Below are 20,802 nucleotides of genomic sequence, written 5' to 3'. Positions count from 1 at the left end.
GCTGAAGTTGGAAGCTTAACTGAGCCACCCAGGCACCTCCCCTCCGCAACCCCCGCAAAATAGGATTTTAATAAGCAACTAATTTCTTATAAAACTCAATAGAATATTAAATGATGCTCTTACATATCATCCTGTAACCATAATTTTAATTTTCTAATGAGGGACAAAGTAACATTTTACCCAGCAAGAGACCAAATGTTTTAAGTACATAAAATCGTCATTAAATAATACTGCCAGATAGCTCTATCAAACAACAAACTATGCTAAGTGGAAATGTTTCATCCTCACTTTTTTACAGTGAAGAAAATGAACAGGGTTTTGTTATTGTTGTCATTAAGAGTTACAGCTTCCTCACAATGTCTTTTAAAGGAAAGTAAACTTCAGATAAAGTTTAGAATTCTAGAAAATAATAATAATTCTACTTTCACTTAGGACACTGCTTATGTTGTGAGTTTGTTTGTTTGTTTGTTTGTTTGTTTGTTTGTTTTGAGAATGAGAGAGATGCAGGGATGGGGGCTGCAGAGAAAGAATCCCAAGCAGGCTCTGCACTGTTACTGCAGAGCCTGATGTGGGGCTCGAGTTCATGAACCATGAGATCATTACCTGAGCTGAAACTAAGAGGTGGATGCTTAACTTACTGAGTCACCCAGGTGCCCTGTGAGTTTTATTTTAATAAACTCCTTTATGTTTGTGTCACTTCATAAAGTTATAATTCTTACTTTTAGTTTTAACTTTTGTATCCTCCTAGGTCCTTTTAGCATGTCATAAATATAATAAATACTTGATAATTTAATTTGGTACATTAAAATTCTTAAATTTCCTCACTTCTTACATCATAAAAAAGTTATGTATATAATAATAAAATCTAGAATGAAAGTAATTATGTAACTTTAAGTAATGTACAATAAAAGATACAACTCATATACAAAAGAAATTATTACACTAGTGAAATTCCACAACAGATTTCAGTATTCAAATGCTCCTATGTAAATTAGGAAATATAGGCATAGGTAAGTGAAGTGATTTGCTTAAGTAAACTTAGATAAAAAGGAAAGATTAGGAGAGTATTAATGAAGCAAAACCATAAGTTGTAAAGTTAAATTCTTAATCAGCTACATACTATGACTGGGAATCGACAAACATTGACTTTAAATATTTTGTTTAGTTTTCACTAAGTTTCTAATGTGAAATATAATTTAACATACTAGACAAGTGAAGAGTAAATGTGTCCTGAATCTTAGGTTCTGTAACCTTGTGACCTACTGGTAAACAGTTTTTTCTGCTATAACTTGCTAGGTTTATAGCAACTAATGAACACGTGAAGCTGAAAAAATTCTTGCCTACTTTATCTCCACATGGACTTCTAAATTAAAAAACTGACATTTTCTCCTTATTCTTTTTAAACAGAATCATACACATTTTCAAGTGCATGAGTACAGATTAAGAAAGAAGATGAAATTACAGAAGATTAAGAAATTGAATCTCAATAGAATTCTACTGCAAGGAAGTATTTCACTCTTTTATAAGGTAAATTGAATTCCAAACATGCATTTTTTTCAAGTTTTAAGAAATGTAATGCTGGGATGTCTTTAGATAGGTATAAAAGCTTTTTTACAGTGCATGTTTGGAAATTGTTAATTGCATGCGTCTTAGACAAAAAGAAAAAAAACAAACTGAAATGGAAATACTCCTCCTTTCTAGTGAACTAGTCAAATAAAATATAAAATTTAACTATAAAGTTCAGAAAATATGTCATTTATCTGAAACCACACAACAGACCTAGTGCTATAAAGAGTAAGGCTAATTGTCTTTTAAATAGGTGATATAAAAATGAAATAATAAAACTTTTCCTAGTAAATAATATTTTTAACACAAGAGTCGTATATGCTTCTGACTGGGGCAGCCAGGCACTCCTGGTTTTAGTGCTTTCCCACAGAATGACCTAGGTCCTCCCTTCCAATCGCCTCACTTTTCCTCAGACCAGTTCTCCCTTCCCACTTATAGGTGATGTGAAGAACATTCTTCAGTAAACCGCCTGTATACCGTGCTCTGAGAATATCTTTCCTGTGACTGTAGTCTGTTAATGGGTGCCGTTAGTATAGTACTTGGCTCACATAATATTTTTTGAAAATACAATTTGAAATATCATTAGTTAGAAATTCAAATTAAAAAAATAGAAAACTTCCACTTAAGATGCAAAAAGCTGGAAATGGTCACTCCCACACTGATCACAAGAAAAAGCCAGAAAATATATAGAATTATAGCACTTTTAGGATCTAGCAGATTGCTGAGATCGCAGGACAACCAATTAGCCTTGAAATCTGAAGAAAGACCAGACCCTTAAGAAGACAAGGGAGGGATGAAGAACTTGCTTCCTCGGGGCAGAGCCCAGGAAGAAGAAACACTGGGTACTCCATAGACTGGTAGGAGGAAATCAGCTAACACTTTTAATAAGTTGATCGAGTCCAAGTGTGAGCTAATGTGAGAGAATGAATCTTCAGAGCTGCAAGCACAAGGGAAGCCTGCGGTAATTTGCAGGCTCTTGTCCACAAACCTCACCATTACTCATGAGAGAGACCGGGGGCAGCATGGAAGACTGAGAAAGTCCTTTCACCGCTGCAGGCTAAGCAAGGGAAGCGGTGACTGTTGTAGAAAAGACACAAAGCCCAGCCTGGACCTTCTTCTCTATAACCTCTGCGGAACAAAAGCCTTATCTGTCTTAGAACAGGGCGGCAAGGCCGGTCACGTTCAGGGTACCAGAGAGAGCCTTTTGCAGCTAGAGAAAGGGAACAGAAAAAAAAAAAACTTTTCTGAGGGAGAGCAGGAAGTCCTGATATTTAGAGATTCTCCCACCACTTGCAAATGGGCAGGATCAGTAGCAAGTCCCACACACAAGACCCGGGGCAGCACTTGCCTAAAACCCAGTCTGGAGCAGAACAACAGGAAACAACCCATGCCCACCACAAACCAGGCTTGCAAGTACCCAGTACAGATACAGCAGACGACTGTTGTGGAGGGAACCTCTTTGAAATATAGGAAATATAGGATCGAAAGAAAGCCTTCAATAGGAACACTGAGTAAAACATTCTGACAAGTCAGCCTCTACATAAAGACAAGGTAAATGTAGTGAAATTTAAGGCATGAGTTGCAGTGAGAGTATTTAAAACAAGAAAACACAAACCTAGCTCAACTCCTGGGTAGAATAATTTAAGCTACAATAGGAGAGGCCTAGCATAAGAGGCAAGCCCTTTTCCAGGATAAATACCATGTCAGTTATGACTAATCTATAGATAATGTCTAGTTTTCAACCAAGAAGTATAAGACATACAAAGAAGAAAAACCGACAAAGTCAGAATCACAAAAGGATAGGATCAGAATCACAGAGAAACCAGGTGTTGGAACTATCGGAGGATTTAAAATAACTATGTTTAACATGTTGGGAGTTAACTAATACTTGAAAAGATAAGTCGATGTGCATAAACAGGGAATTTTAGCAAAGTAAGAAGCTGTAAAAAAGACACGATGATGGAAATACAAAAATAGAGAAAAAAGATAATGCGTTCAATGGGCTTATCAACAGATTCAATAAAGTTAAGGAAAGAATTAGCAAATTTGATGAAAGGCCAATTAAAAAAGGCGTATTGAAATAAAAGGAGGATATATATATATATATATATATATATATATATATATATATAATGAAAGAAGAATACATATATTCTTTGAATGCAAGTACATTCAAGAGCTGTGGAAGAGTATCAAATAGTCTATATAAATGTCATTAAAATTCCAGAAGAAAAATGTGGTATGCCAAATAATGGCTGCCCAAAGGTGCCTAAACCATAATCCCTGGAATTTGTGAGTCAGTTATGTTACATGGCAATAGGGACTCTAAAATGAAATTCACGCTTTACACACTGAGATAGGGACATTATCCTGGATTATGTAGGTGGGCCTAATGTAACCACAGGAGCCCTAAAAAAGCAGAAAACCCTCTTGGTGGCATCAGGGAGTTGTAGTAGAAGAGAAAGACGTAAAAGACATGTCAGAAGGTGAAGCCAGAGAGGTCCCAAGTGTGAGAAGAATGTGATACACTGTCACTGGTTCTGAATGAAGGGGTGATATGCAAGGACTAGAAAAAGGACTCTCTAGGAGCTAAGGACAGCCCTGACTGACAACTGGCAAATAAACAGGGCTGTTGTCCTACAGTGGCCCGGCGCTGAATTCTGCCAACAACCTGAATGAACCTGGTTTACTTCCAAAGCCTCCAACAAGCAAGCAGCCCTGCAAATAGCAGGGTTTTCAATGTGACCTGTGCTGGACTTTTAATCTCCAGAACTGTGTCGTAATAAATGAGTATTGTTTTAAGCTGCTAAATTTGTGGCAATTGATTATGGTAGCAATAAAAAACTAATACAGGGAGAGAGAGAAAATCGGGCAGAAGAAATATGTTAAGAGATAATGAATAATAATTTTCCCAAAATGATTAAGTTCCTCAAACCATGGATGCAAGAAGCCCGGGAAAGGGGTGCCTGGGTGGCTCAGTCAGTTGGGCGTCCGACTTCAGCTCAGGTCATGATCTCACTGTCCGTGGGTTCGAGCCCCGCATCAGGCTCTGTGCTGACAGCTCAGAGCCTGGAGCCTGCTTCCGATTCTGTCTCCCTCTCTCTCTGCCCCTCCCCCGCTCAAGCTCTGTCTCTGTCTCTCTCAAAAATAAATAAACCTTAAAAAAAAAAAAAAAGAATCCCAGGAAGCAAGCACAATAAAAATTAATTAATAACTTATATTTGTCATAATAAAATACTGAAACCCAAAAGTAGACAAAAATTTAAAGAAGGCTTTCAGAGAATAAAGACTCATCACGCAAAGAGGAAAAAGGAAAAAAATGACCTCACCAGGAAGAGGCAGGCCAGAAGACAGTGGCATGAAATCTATTTCAAATCCACTTCAAAAAAAATGTTGGCCACAATTCTATTTCTGGCCAAAACAAACAAACAAACAAACAAAAATATCTTTCAAAAATGAAGGCAGAGAAGAATTGTTCCAAAGAAACAAAAACTGAGACATCCATGTATATGCCTTGGAGTGCAAGAATTTTTTTTTTTTTATGTTTATTTATTTTTGTGAGAGAGGCAGAGACAGAATGCAAGCAGGGGAGGGCAGATAGAGACAGAATCGGAAGCAGGCTCCAGGCTCTGAGCTGTCTGCACAGAACCCGACGCAGGGCTCAAACTCAGACAGGGAGATCATGACCTGAGCCAAAGTCGGATGCTTAACCGACTGAGCCACCCAGACACCCCTGCAGTACAAGAACTTTTAAAGGAGGTTCTTCAAGAATAAGAAATATAATACCTGATGTAAACTTATGTTTCTACAAACATACTAAGAAGGCTAGAAATGATAAATAAGAGTAAATATTAAACTCATTTATTTTTAATTGTGCTAAAGATAATGCACTTTACACAGCAAAAAGAGTAGTGATGCATTGTTTCTTAAAAAGACATATAAAGGTAAAATATGACAACATTAACATAAAGGATGACAGAGTAATTAAAAGTAAAGTAAAAGTAAACCATTATAAGAATCTTACACAACACATGAAAGAGTATAAAACTATTAAAGACTATAAAAATTTAGGGGTGCCTGGTGGCTCAGTCAGTTAAGCACCTGGTTCTAGATATCAGCTCACGTCATGATCTCATGGTCATGAAATCGAGCCCTGTGTCGAGCTTTGAGCTGACAGTGCAGAGCCTACTTGGGATTCTCCCTCTCCCTCTCTCTCTCTCTCTCTCTCTCTCTCTGCTCCTTCCCCGCTTGCTCTGTCTCTCAAATAAACATGAGAATAAAAAAATAAATAAAGACTGCAATAATTTAAGGATTTTTTATTGTAAGCCTTGGGCAGCTCCGAAAATATTTTAAAGCTGAATAAACAATAAGCCAATACTGGAGAGAAAAAAGAATGATACAAAAAATGCCCTATTAATCCAAGAGAAAGCAGAAATAGAGGGATAAAAAAAGTAAAAAAAGATGGGAAATAATAGTTTTTAGAAAACAAGTAGCAAGTTGATAGATATAAATGCAACTATATCAGTAATAACATTAAATGTAAAATATATTGTCAATTGTCAAATTGACAATAAAAAAAAAAAAGCTGGGTCCAATGACACATTATGAAAACCCTACTTTAAGAGTAAAAATATAGATAAGTTTAAAGAAAAGACAGGAAAGAGAAATGCCATTAAGACCCTAATATAAAAAGAGCCAGAGAAAGAGCTGAAGAGATTTTTATTAGATATTAGAATTTACATTATATTTGACTAATCTTTTGTATAGCTTGAAGATTATAAGAAAATCAAATTTGCCCATGATGTAATTAAGGGACAAAATAAATGGATATGGCATAATCTAGTTTAAAGTAGTGATTAAAAATAAAACTAAGCTATTTCAATGCTTATACTCAATTTAATATATGGTAATAAACAAACTAGATATAAAAATATATTTGGATTTTCACTGTTACTAATTGGCTGATCTTCCTGCTGAGAACAGCTAAACAACTAGACAGAAACCAAACCAAAGGAAAAAATACCTCTTTAAGGGTAATGGAACATTAAGGCAGGGACCAAATATTTGATGATGATTCTTAAAAAGAAGAAATCCTAAAAGAGGTGATTTTGGCATTTGGGCCCCTTTTTCATATGGACATGGTTTAGAAGAAGCAGTTTAATGACTCAGCAGTTGAGCAAACTTTTAACAAATTTATGGAGAAAAACTGAAGTTTAGGACCCTCCAAAGGCAGGGAGAACTTAGAAAAATCCTTATGATTCAAGTTGGAACCCTACAGAATTACACCCTAGAGTAGTGGTAAACCAGAAAAAAAGACTAAGCCCTATAACCTTGACTATATTATGTTATCTAGAATTGATAGTGCCTACCAGAAACAAATGTAATTTTTTTTCTGGAAAAATCCACCATTTTGTACCTTTATAATCTCTCATATACCAGGTTCTTCACACTAGAATTAAAACAAATGACATTAGAAAAAAATGTATTATCCAATACTAACAGAAACACAAACTCATACATATAGTCCAAAAGCCCAATAATGAAACCAAGACTTGAAATACCTATGTCTCATATATTCATGCAAATTATAGACAAGATAGACAACTGGAAGAGAAAAACTATGAAAAAAATTAAATGGAAATTCTAGTACTTACTAATTTCAGAATCTAGATGATTAGAAACAACTACAGAGAGAATTGGTAAAGTGGACTAACTTTAAAAAATATACTCAGAATTAGAGAATGAGAAAGAATATATATAAATAGATAACAAATAAAGAAAATATCTGATACATGTATAATTCAAGTCCTAAGAAAAGAATGAGTAAGAAGCAAAATTTTAGGTGGTAATGGCTAAGAATTTTCCAGCTGCTGATGAAAGTCAACAAATTTGAGACTTGAGAAGCTCTTGCAAGCCCAAGCTAGATAAATACCAAGAAAAACCACAGAGCCTGAGTATACCACAGTTCAAATGGTAAACACCAAAGATAGAGACAATCTTAAAAGCAGGTAGCAATGGTGGGGAAGACAGGATAAGAGCATAGAAATAGCAGGAAGACTAAAAGTTTTCTGGGTTTTTTTTAAGGCAAAAAAGTAAAGAAAGCATAGAAAGAACAAAACCCAAAAACAGTTGAAGAATATTTTCAACGCGGTAAAAGAAAACAACTCCAACCTAAAATTTATACTGGCTCAAATTTGTCATTAAAAAAATTTAGGTAAATTTGAAAGGGTTTTAGTCAAATAAGAACTGAGAGAATTCATAAGTGGCAGGACTACATGAAATGAAATACTAAAAGGTGTTCTTCAAGATGAAGGAAAATGATACCAGATGGAAATCAGACTTTCAGAAAGTAATGATGAGCAACAAAAAATGATAACCATGTGGGTAAATCTAAATAGAGGTTGACTAACAAAATAGTAATTATGCTCTGTTATGGGGTTTAAAATTTTACATCCATACAAACATGTGTACAGGTGTACAAGTGTATTTGCAAAATTGGGGGTAAATGAAGTTAAACTATACTAAGATCTATGCATTGTCCTGGAAGACGACTTAGATAAACTAAGAATTAATGTTGCAATCTGGAGGATGACTACTTAAAACACTGTTTCTCAGAGTGTGTTCTCAGGACCAGCAGGATCAAGATCATCTAGTGTAATGGTTAATTTCATGTATCAACTTAACTGGATCATAGGGTATGCAGATATTTGGTCAAATATTTTTCTGGTGTGTCTGTAAGGGTGTTTCTGGATGAGATTAATATTTTGAATGGGAAGACTGACTAAAGCTGTAGACCTTCCTAATGTGGATAGGCCTCATCCATTCAGCTGAAGGCATGAATAGAACAAAAAGCTGAGTAAGAGAGAGCTCCTCCTGCCTGACAGTTGGAGCAGGAACGCTGGTCTTTTCCAGCCTTTGGACTCAGACAAAAACATTGGCTCCTCTTGGGTTCTGAGCCTGCCAGCTTTCAGACTGGAACTTATAACATCAGTTTTTCTGGTTCTCAAGCCTTTAGACTTGGACTGGAAATATATAAATTGGCTTTTCTGAATCTCCAGCTTGCCAGGGGACTTCTCACACTCCAGAAATCCATTGAATCAGAACTCTGGGGTGGGACTCAGCAGTACATGTTTTAACAAGCCTTTCACGTAACTCTGTTGCAAGTTGGTGTTTATGAACCTCTGCACTAAGGAAAACTAGTAATAATAATATATAACCCTCAACCTCACAGTTTCTTGTTACTTCTCTCTAGTGAATGTTTCTTCAACAATATGAATAAAGTTGATTAATCACTACCAAGACTAGAAAGGAAGGAAGGAAAGCAGCCAAAAAGAAAGCAGACTCAAATAATGAATATCAGGAATTGTTAGAAGGACTTTCTTACAGATGACAGGAATGTTAAAAAAAAAAAAACTATAGAATAGTATGAACTACTTTATGCCAACAGAACCTTCCAAAACTGACACAAGACAAAATAGAAAATCTGGGAAGAGCTGTAGCTATGGAATTGAAATTTTAATTTAAAAACATTCCCTAAAAAGGAGATAGACCAGGGGCACCTGGGTGGCTCAGTCGGTTGAGCGTCTGACTTCCACTCGGGTCATGATCTCACAACTCTGTGGGTTCGAGCCCTGCATCAGGCTCTGTGTTGACGGCTCGGAGCCTGGAGCCTGCTTCGGATTCTGTGTCTCCCTCTCTCTCTACCCCTAACCCACTTGCATTCTGTCTCTGTCTCAAAAATAAATAAACATTAAAAAAAAAATTTTAAGAAAAGGAGATAGACCAGAATCAGATGTCTTTGCTTGTGAAGTATGCAAATATTTTAGAAAAAAATAATAATCTCACACAAACTCTTCAAAAGAGAAAAATGGCTTTTTCAAAGAAAAAGTTGATTTTTTTCTAGAAATTCAAGGTTTGTTTAACATTTAAAAAATAAATCAATCTAATAGACCACATTAGCAGAAAAAGGAGTATGCAAAAATTTGTTTAATTACAATAAAATTCAATACAGGTAAGTCACAGCAATTCTTGGCTAATTATAAACATAAGAGATGTCTTACATGTGACAAAAGTATCTATAGTAAATACACAGGAGCATCATAATTAATGATGTTCAAAGCTTTCCATCTGAGATGAAGAAAACAATGCTTTTTCTAACTACTTTTATAGAAAATTGCAATGGAGGTAGTAGGTGGTACTAGAAGACAAGGAAAAGAAACAAAAAGATTTAAGGATTGTAACAGGGGATACAATTGCCAATATTCTAAGATGAAAAGACGACGTACATATATATTCATTTAGAAAGAACTATAGATAGGGGCACCTGAGTGGCTCAGTCGGGTGAGCGTCCGACTTCAGCTCAGGTCATGATCTCATAGCTTGTGAGTTTGAACCCCGCATCAGGCTCTGTGCTGACAGCTCAGAGCCTGAGCCTGCTTCAGATTCAGTGTATCCCTCTCTGTCCCTCTCCAGCTCATGCTCTGTCTCTATCTACCTCTCTCAAATATAAATAAACATTAAAAAGATTTTATTAAAATGAAAGAAGTAGAGATAAATAATTAGGAATAATAAGTAGCTAAATGTTTCAGGATATTAGTTCAATATACCACAATGGATTATATATGCCAGCAAACAATTTAAAAATGCACTTTATAAAAGAAATAATTTACAGTGTAAAAATATCAAATTCCATTTTTCACCTTGGAGCAATAAGATGGTATAGAGTTACCTCCCACACTATTAACTAGAAAATTGTACAAAATACAGAGAACAATATTTTCAGAGAACACAGGTAGCACAAGACTATAAATCCTGAGGAAAGAAAAAAAAAAACGAAATGATTCCTACCATCATTCAGGTTTCCTGCAGGGAGGTATTTCCCCTATTAGGGCAATTATAGAATCCAGCAAGCATTCTGGGTTGACAAGACTAAAACTGTAGTTCAGGAAGGCCAAGGTGGATAGAATTTGGAGGACTTCCATCCAAGAGGAAAGAATTATAAAGAGAAACAGTTTCAATAATCTGAGTCTTCGGCTGAATAACAATCTATATGTGTGACACTTGAAAGCTCCAAAGGTTAGAATAGATCAAATCCAGAGGAAAGAACAATTATGAAGGAGCTATAACACAAACATTTCCTAACAGCTCATACAGGGCTGAGAAGTGTCTGTGTTCCTTCCGGCCAGAATGGAGAGTCCTCATTAAATACACTGAGCATTCAGGAGAAATCCCAGCACACTTTCTAAGTGTGACAAAATTAGCCCAAGAATAAAGGCCCCTCTAGACTCTCTTTAAAATACCCTAAAAGCATGCCTCATGAGAAAGAATAAAGATTGGGAATAAAGAAAGATTTTGAATAAATCGTGCTGAACAACCATGGACAAAAATACAAACCTCAACATAAACCTCATACCTTATACAAAAATTAGCCGAAGATGAGTCACAGACTTAAAAGTAAAACTGTTTATGAAGTCATAGAATTTAATGGAAAACATGTAAGAAAAAAATTTTTAGGACTCAGAGGGGTGAAGAGTTCTTAGACATGACAACATGGTAAGTTAGACTACAATAAAAATGCAGTTTTTCTCTGCCAAAGACGCTATTAAAAGGATAAAATAAGAAGCCACAGTCCAGGAGTGGCTGGTGGCTCAGCTGCTTGAGCATCTGACTCTTGATTTTTGGCTGAGGTCCCAGGGTTGTGGGATCGAGCCCTGCATTGGGCTCTATGTGGAGTGTGGGGCCTACTTAAGTTTCTCTCCCTCTGCCCCTTTCTCCCACTTGTGCTCTCTGTCTGAAATAAAAAACAAAAAAAACAATGTTTTTAAGTGTTTTAAAAGAAGCCACTCTGCGGAAGAAAATAACCGTCAACTACATTTCTGAAAAAGGACTGGTACTTAGAAAATATAATGAACTCTCAAGGCTTAAAATCAAGAAAGCAATCCAATTATGAAATGGGCAAAAAATATGAACATACATTTTAATACTGATGGCAAATAAGCACACAAAAAGATGTTCAGAATCATCCATTAGGAAAGTGACAAATTAAGACCGCAATGAGATATCACTACATACCTATCAGGCAGAATGACTTTAAAAAAAAAAAAGACAACACCAAAATCTGGTGAAAATGAAGAGAAAGTGGACTATGTGTACGTTGCTGGTAGAAGTTTCTTTTAACAAAATTAATCAGGTATTTACCATAAAGCTCAGTAACTTCACTCTTGGTCACTTATCCCAGAGGAATGAAAACATATGCTTACGTAAAAACAAATGTTCACTACATCTTTTTTCATAAAAGCCAAAAGCTAGAAAAAAACTAAATGCCCTTTAGTGGGTGAATAGTTGAATGAACTGTCATAGATGCATACCATGGAATACTACTAAGAAATACAAATTAAAAAAAAAAGAAAAAAAAGAAATACAAATAGAAGAAAACTATTAAAATGTACAACACTGCTGGTAGGAATGCAAATTGGTGCATCCACTGTGGAAAACACTATGGGGACTCCCCAAACAGTTAAAAATAGAACTACACTATGACCTGGCAATTGCACTACTAGATATCTACCCAAAGAATACAAAAATACTGATTCAAAGGACACATGCACCCTGATGTTCACAGCAGCATTATCAACAATAGCCAAATTATGGAAAGAGCCCAAATGTCCATTGAGTGATGAATGGATAAAGATGAGGTGGTATACAGATACAATGGAATATTACTGCTATCAAAAAGAATGCAATTTTGCCATTAACAACAACATGGATGGAGCTAGACCATATTATGCTAAGTGAAATAAGTCAGTCAGAAAAAGACAAATACCATGCGTGCTCACTCATATGTGAAATTTAAGAAACAAAACAAATGAACACAGGGGAAGGGAAAAAAGAGAAGGAGGTAAACAATAAGACTCTTAAATACAGAGAACAAAGTGAGGGTTGCTGGAGGGGACGTGGATGGCGAATGGGCTAAATTGGTGAAGGATATTAAGGAGAGCACTTGTTTTGAGCACAGGGTATTATATGTAAGTGATGAATCACTAAATTCTACTCCTGAAACCAATATTACACTATATGTTAACTAACTAGAATTTAAATAAAAATTTGAAACAAACAAAAAAACCCGTGCAACACTTGGATGGATCTCAGAGCGTTATGTTTAAGCAAGAAAAGATCGATGTCAAAATGCACCTCTGGACACCTATGAGTCAATGACTAAATTGTAGGTAAACATAGAAAAAATATTGAATGAAAATTAAAACCTTATAATGAAAATTTATATAATAAAGCTAAAACAGTCCTTAGAGGAAAAGTTGTGACTTTAAAAGCTCATATTAGAAAAGAAGAGATATCTAAAATCAATGATCTAAGCAAGGGTCAGCAAATGTTTTCTCTAAAAGGTGAAAGAGTAAATATTTTTGGCATTTAGGCAATACTTTCTCTATTACAGCAACTTAACACTGCCACTATAATGTGAAAGCAATCACGGCAATATACAGACAAATGATAGGACTATATATCAATAAAAGTTTATTTTTAATAGAAACTGGTGGCAGGCAAATTTAGTTCATGGGTCATAGCTTGTAAACTACTAATATATGAAAAGGAATTAATAAGACCAGAATTCAGTGTAATGGAAAACAGAAAAAAAACTAATGAAGCTAATAGCTAATCTCTGAGAAAAATCGTTAACACTGAACAATCAATAGCTATTCTAGTAATGATACAGTGAGAAAAGCCATAAATTAACAAAATCTGGAATGAAAGCACCATTAGAGATCCTATAAATATTTTAAAATAACAAAAAAATAAAACTGTATGGCACTAAATCAAACAACTTAGATAAAATGGCTAAATTCCTAGAAGTCACAAATGACCAAAACTGATGCCAAAAAATACCCCCCCCCGCAAAAACCAAAAAATCTAAATAATCACTTGCCCATTAGAGAAACTTAATTTGTAATTTAAAACTTTTCCATAAAGAAAATTCCATTTAGAGATGGCTCCACAGGTGAATTCTTACAAATTTAAGGATAAATATCACTAAAGCTACAAATAACACTATCTTACACACAGAAAATAAGGAAACTACAGATAGAATTATTGAGCTGACAAAAGTTCTAAACCATCTACCAAAGTCTATTAAAATTAAGTGAATCAAGCAGAGCTGCAGGATACAAGGTCAAATATGCAAAAATAAATTGTCTTTTTATACACTATCAACACACAATTAAAATATTTCTCTTTTTTCAGCTCTACTAAGGTATAACTGACACAGGCAATCATCAATTTACTGTGTTAAGATAAATTTATTTGCATATGGTATAAATGAAAACATACAGTGTTTACTTTTTTACTTGGCTTCTAACTCAAAATTGGAAATCTAAAGTAAAAAGTAAACATAAGATCTTTAGATTGAAAACTACAGTTAGGTGCTGAGAGAAATTAAAGATCTCAATGAATGGATACAGACAATGTTCATAGACTGGAAGACTCAATAATATTAAGTCATCATTTCTCCTTAAATTTAATTAAAGACTCAACACAATCCTACTTAACACTACAGCAGGTTTTGTTTTGTTTTGTTTTGTTAGAAACTGGCAAACAAATTCTAACATTTATGTGAAAATGCAAATAACCTAGAACAGTCAAAGCAAATGTAGAGAGGAACAGAGCTAGAAAACTTGTACCACCTGCTTTCAAGATTTACTATAAAGCTCCAGTAAATGAAGACAGGAGGTATTGGCAGAAGAACAGCCATACAGATTATGGAACAGTACAGAGGCCAGAAATAGATTCAGGCATAGGTGGGCAAATGATTTTAAACCAGTGTACCAAAGTAATTCAATGGTGCTGAAACAGTGATTTGTAAAAATGGATAAAAACAAACCTCAACTTTTATCTCGACATACACACAAAAATTAAGTGAAAATGGATCATCACAGACCTAATCACAAAAGCTAAAAACTACAAAACTTTTAGAAGAAATTGTAAGAACGTCTTCATGACTTTCAGGAAGGTAAAGATTTCTTAGGACACAAAAGTACAAACCAGAATAGAAAAGACTTTTTGAAACAATGGACTTTATTAAAATTAGAAAGTTCCTGTTCTTACTAGTTTTAACAAAATAAAAATATAAAATGGAACATAAAAATTTTGCAATGCATATATCTGACTGAGGACATATATTCAGAATATATAAAGAACTCTTATATCCCAAAAAGGAAATTTTTTTTTAAAAAAGCAAAAGACTTCAATGGCCCATGAGCACAGGAAAAAACAAAAACAAACAAAACACCTTCCTATCATTAATCATTAAGAAAATCGAAAATAAAACCTAGTGAGATATGCTTACCCGGTCATTATAAAGTATAACTTTTAAAAGATTAACCATACCAGTGTCAACAACAATATAGAACAAAGGGTACTTTTATACATTGTTGACAGGAATATAACATGATACAACCACTTTGCAAATAGCAGTTTCTTAGAAGGGTAAGCATATACTTACTACACAACCCGCAATTTTAGTTGTCTACCTGAGAACGTTATGTCTAATACAAGACTTGTACTCAAAGTTACACAGACTATTAAAAGCCCACAGAAATAAACAAAAAGACATGGATGAAGTCTCAGAATCTCAAAAGTTGAGTGAAGGAAGACAGACACAAAAAGGCATATTCTGCATGATTCCATCTATGTGAAACCCTAGAAAAGACAAATCTAAGTTACAATATTAAAAAGCACATAAACGGTTGCCTGAGGCAAAGATGGAGTGAATTACATATGGAGCACAAGGGAACTTTCTGGGGTGATGGATATATTTTATCTCTTGATTGCAATGGTTATATGGGTACCTAAACCAATCAAAACTCAGTAAAAGGTACACTTGAATGAGGTTTTTTTAAAGTTGAAACAACATACACAAATGGTCTCAATAACACTGATTTGGAAATTAGAGAAAAAAATACAAATACAAAATATTAACATGCTAAGAATAAATCAAATAGGAAATATGTAAGCCTTCTACATAGAAAAGTAAATACTGTTACTAGAAAAATTAAAAAGAAATGGAATATATGATGCTCATAGTCTGAAAATTTCAATATTGAAGGAGATCTGTAGATGCAATAGAGATCGATATAGTTGCAATAGATCTATGAATTCTATTCCTAGCCAAAACTCCAGCAAGTTTTTTAAAATACGGATACTGACAAACCGATTCTAAAATTTAAATAGAAACTCTAAGTATCAAGAATACCTCAGACTTCCTTGAAAAAGAAAAGGACAAGATGGGAAGACCTTACTCAACCAGATAAAGATCTTTATTAAACCTAAAGCTAACTATGACAGAATGGCACAAGAATACACAGACAAAGAACTGAGTGGCAAACTGGAACCCAGCATAAAGGGGCACTTGTTTTCTGATGAAACAGAAGAGCATGGGAAGAAACAGGAGGTTTTCCAATAAATGATGCTGGGTCATCCTGACATCCATATCACTCCCACCTTATTAAATACACAGAACTCAATTCTGGATGGACTACACATCTAAATATGAAAAATAACAAAGCAGCCAAAAGATAAGGTGGGGGAAATGTAGGCAAAGGTTTCATCTACAACAGAAAAAGCACTTGTTGGCAGATTTTTAGTAAAATTACAGCTTCTGTGGAGCAAAACAGCTCGTATAAATGAATAGAAAAGTCACAGAAAGAAGATATATATACAAATGGCATATAATCTTCAAAGGGACAGGGCCTTACAAATTAATAACAAGAAGAAAAACAACTCAATTTTTAAAAATGGGTAAGAGATTTCAATAGGCCACAAACCAGTAAACCAGCAAACCACAAACCAGTAAAACCAAAAGACCAATAAATACGTAAGAAGTTGCTTAACCCCATGAATCACAGGAAAATGCAAACTATAAATACAGGAAGATACTTCCACCAAAATGGTTAAAATGTAAGAGTGACAGTACTAAGTATTGTTAAAGATAGGAAGAAACAGGAACGCTCATACATTGCTGAGGTAGCCAACTTTCATATCCACTTTGGAAAACTATCTGGCATTATCTGATAAAACCAATACTACTCCACTCTACCCCACATTATTTACCCAGCAGATGTGCATGCAAATGTGTGGTACACCGAAGAGTACTGTACAAGCAGCATTATTGTGTATAAAGCAGCATTATTTGTCAGAGCCTAAACCTAGAAAATCCCAATGCCCATCATCAGTAAAACTGATTAATAAATTATAGTATCCACCCACAAGGGAATAAAGATGGAATAAAAATAAACAAACTATTGCCACATGCAACATGGATGAATCTCACAAATATGATGCAGAACAAAAGACTCTACAGACAAGAGAATATATGCGTTACAATTCCATTTTCATAAAACTCATGAAAGACAAAGCTAACCTGGTATTAAAAGTCAGGGTTATGAACCTGAAGAGGAGCAAGATTCGTGACTGGAAATGAACACAAGATGGGGCTTCTGGGGTACCCGGAACATTACACTTCTTCACTTGGGTGATGGTAACATGAGTGTCTTCATTGTTTCACTGAGCTTGTACACTCTGTATTTGTGTCATACTTGAATTTGAAATGTCAATACACACACATACCGGTGTGTGTGCAATTTAACTCTAAGAGTGTAGACTAGTCTCTTGTAGGAGTTTTCGTGACATGCTACTATAAATAATTTTTATCTATTAATCATGATAAAAAAGGTAATGTTTGTTCATTTGTTTATGAAATGAACAATATATATGTAATATATAATACTGTACATGTAATTGGAAAATGTTTATTCAAGTTCCAATTACATATAGTTTATATTACATGTAACTTTGCAGAGTTATTTTGAAAGTCTGTATTTTAAACTTCTCATTGCCACGGCAAAGATGCACAACTTTATCATGTCACCATTTGTGCATGTTTTTACTGAAAATAGTAGCATGTTATATGACAATGGATTATAAATTCAGCAAAGTCAATGTCTGAAAGTCACTCAGGATCCCTATATAGGCTCTGAAATGTAGTAAGTAGTTTTGATACAATGTGTAACTAGCCAAAAATAACAAAACAATACAATTATGAAACGCAGTCACAAATTCATAACTAACCATTTTCAAGAATTCTTAACTCTACCTTTGTATTTACTGTGTATTGTTTCACTATGTTTAGGGGTGGAGTTGTAAAAAGAGTGTAAACAAGTAGTTATGTATACCTCATGTTTTCGGCCGAATCTTCTGGCATTGGAGCGACAGTTTGTACAGCTGGAAGGTTTTTGCTGGTAGCACCATTTACAAAACTAGAAGAGGAGGAAGAGGAGGAGGACCCTGAATCCACGGCACCTGTTCCCAAAATAATAATTTTTAGCCTTAAACATAAATTTATTTAACAAAACCATTTTCATTGTATCATTACTATCTGATTTTGAAGATTTACTCATCTGAATGTCAAAACAGAATTCAATAAATAAAAAGTCATTTGGCCATTAGTACACTAATAACTTTTGATGAGTATAAACAATAGCTGTTGCATTAAAACCCAGTTTATTTACTTATACTAATCTAACAGAACTACATATTACAAACGGGGTATAAATAAAAGACACCAACAAATGAAAATAATTTTAGATAAAATGAGGCTGATAAAACAATTCAAATTCAGATGCGAAAAATTTATGTTTTTATTTCTATATTATAAATTTTTAGTGTTTACTAAGATACAGTTTACAATATATTGAGCATAAATTTGTGGCACTGCAGCATCAAATGCTTACTTTGATACATTGATTGCTTTCAGAAGGGCTATAATGAATATAATTGTACCTGATTTTAAAATAATGAGTTCTCCTCAACGATATGAAGATGCCACTTTGGAACAGACTTTTCTATAATACACCATGTAAGTACATTAAAGAGCTGTGGAGTTGAGGGACATCTAGTGTTCCTGAATATTATCTTATCTCACACTAATCCCATAAAGCTGAATTGCTTACTAGGATTTCTGCTACAACCTTTGTATAGCATCTATTTGCCAAAATCTAAACTGTACAGTGGGCCCAGTTCAGGTGCTGGCATACAAAATGTGGATGTGTGTGCGTTGTCTGTCTATATATATTTCCGAGGAGAATGTTTAATTACTTACATTTTATTTTCCATTGTAATATTATACACTTCATGCTATCACTAAACTTTTTCTACCATCATTTCCAACATCTATTAATTCACAAAATAGACATTATAATAAAATATCATAACTTGTTTCACACAAAAAAGTAAGTAATTTAATTTTCCTTTAACCTATCTCTTGAAAATAAGGACCTATTCAATAGACACCAAATGTAGATTTCTTTCTACTACACTGGCATATTTAAAAAATTTCAACCCTTTTTTTGATGTATATTTTGGTAAAAGAAAAATACGTTTCTTCATATTTCTAGAAAGCAGAATTAGTATAAAGAATAAGATTATAAAATGTATAGAAAAACTTTATATATATATTTACTTATAGGTAAATCAAAGATGTTAAGTTCTTTAATACAATGCCACTAATAATGTTTATTTGCTAATATAAATATGCTATAGAGTACATTCTACTTACTACAACCCCATAAATGTGTGTTGTTCATGATATGTCAGACTCAGGTGGTATGATAAACAAGATAAATACAGAAAGCACATAGAAGAGCTATGAAATTAATAAAATGGGAAGAATCTAAGTAATGATAATAGATGGAAAAGTTCAAAGCTATACAGTTTGGAGAAGAGAAGGCTACTATAGTCAGGGAAGAAAAGTCAGGGATCATCTTGCGTTGTATAAATACCTAAAATGGAATCACAAAGATTTGGGTAAGGATTTATTTAGCTAATAATCAACAGGAACATTTATGGAAATTTACAAAAAAAAAAAAGGTTATTTTAGGCAGGCTTTTAAAATTTGTAGTGATTTGGAATTTTCTGTTCCTAGAATCATTAGGAAAATGTTGGACAATGAATTGCATACAACTGTATTCTAAGAATATAAATTAACTCAATGTCAAATAATGTTTCTTATTCACATGCATTTTTTCCCCATCAAGTTGAGGCTCTTGCATATCGTCAAGGTTCTTCGGGGAGCTCTGCCTTTCCTTAGAGAATTTAGCAAAAAAAAAAAACATTAGGATTCAACCAGTAAACGTCACTAAATTTATTTTCTGTTACCAACATATTTAGTGATCTTCTTGATACATTTACTAATTTTTACATATCAAACTTCAGTATTCAAATCATCTTTTGGTTTTGCTCCCCAAATACCTTTGACCAATCTGATTTAACTTTGAAAGTAAATAGCACTGTGTTTTGAGAAGACTCAAAACAAAAACCAACAGTGCCCTCTAAAATGACCACTACAAAATATGTCTTAGAAGTACAAATTCTGAAAGGTAGTAACAAAAAGTAGAACCTTCTTAAAGACCAGGATTATCTTAAATGATCAGGGTATTTTAATTTTTTAAGATCAAATAAGCAGAAAAATGAAGATCTAGAAAACAGAAAGAAAAAGATGAGGTATCACAAAAGTATATAAGGACAATACCTGTTGTATTAATCATACTTTTTGGTGTAGCTCCTGTAGCAGCAAATATATTGGAGGTACTGCCTGTCGTCAGCCCACTTCCAGCAGCAGTGGCTCCCACAGTGGTTACAGCCAAACTACCGGGAGGTGGTTTCTTAACAGGCACCACGACACTCCTGCAAAGAAAGAAGTGATGGAAAATAACAAACACAATGCTTAGGATGAAATCCAAACTTGCTGTGGCAGATTATATATATAGTCACCATTCAATTGTCTTTTCTTTCTTTTTCTTTAACTTCTGAGCCCAATTTCAATGGTGAAAAGGTTATGAACATTAGGATATACTGTGAAGTGTGTTGACTTTAATTCATTTGGCAAATATTTATGTAGAACCTGGAGTTTGCAAACCTTTCTTAAGATGGCATTGGCTATAATCATGAATCTGGAAAAACTAGAAAAATGTGTGCTCAAGTTAGAATATCTTGCATACGCAGGGTTTTTTTTGGAAAATATGCATAAAATATCCTTCTTATCTGTACTATATTCTCCATGTGTAAAGTTGTCATAAAAACATAAAAAACATTCTGGAAGCCAAATTCTGAAGCTTCTTCATAGTAAACCTAAAAATGAACCAAGGAATACTGAGTAACATCTAACGGCATAGT

At 34.2% G+C, this 20,802-nt stretch overlaps 1 protein-coding gene across 8 annotated transcripts in view; it reads right to left on the bottom strand.

Annotated features, from left to right (window-relative positions):
* The window catches only part of NBEA (neurobeachin), a 678,339-nt gene that overhangs the window by 396,042 nt on the left and 261,495 nt on the right, over window positions 1-20,802 (bottom strand). For 7 of the 8 annotated variants that reach the window (XM_042998658.1, XM_042998776.1, XM_042998897.1 and 4 more), the window contains 2 exons: window positions 20,159-20,313; window positions 17,805-17,931 (listed from right to left, as the gene is read on the bottom strand). In XM_042998658.1, coding sequence (XP_042854592.1) covers window positions 17,805-17,931; window positions 20,159-20,313 — 282 coding nt within the window. The remainder of the gene's footprint in view (window positions 1-17,804; window positions 17,932-20,158; window positions 20,314-20,802) is intronic. The other variant, XM_042998826.1, reaches the window with a different exon arrangement.

Source organism: Panthera tigris, chromosome A1 (assembly GCF_018350195.1).
Source record: "Panthera tigris isolate Pti1 chromosome A1, P.tigris_Pti1_mat1.1, whole genome shotgun sequence".
NCBI lineage: Eukaryota > Metazoa > Chordata > Mammalia > Carnivora > Felidae > Panthera > Panthera tigris.
The sequence above is the reverse complement of the archived record's forward strand: the minus strand, read 5'-3'. Positions and strand labels throughout refer to the sequence as shown.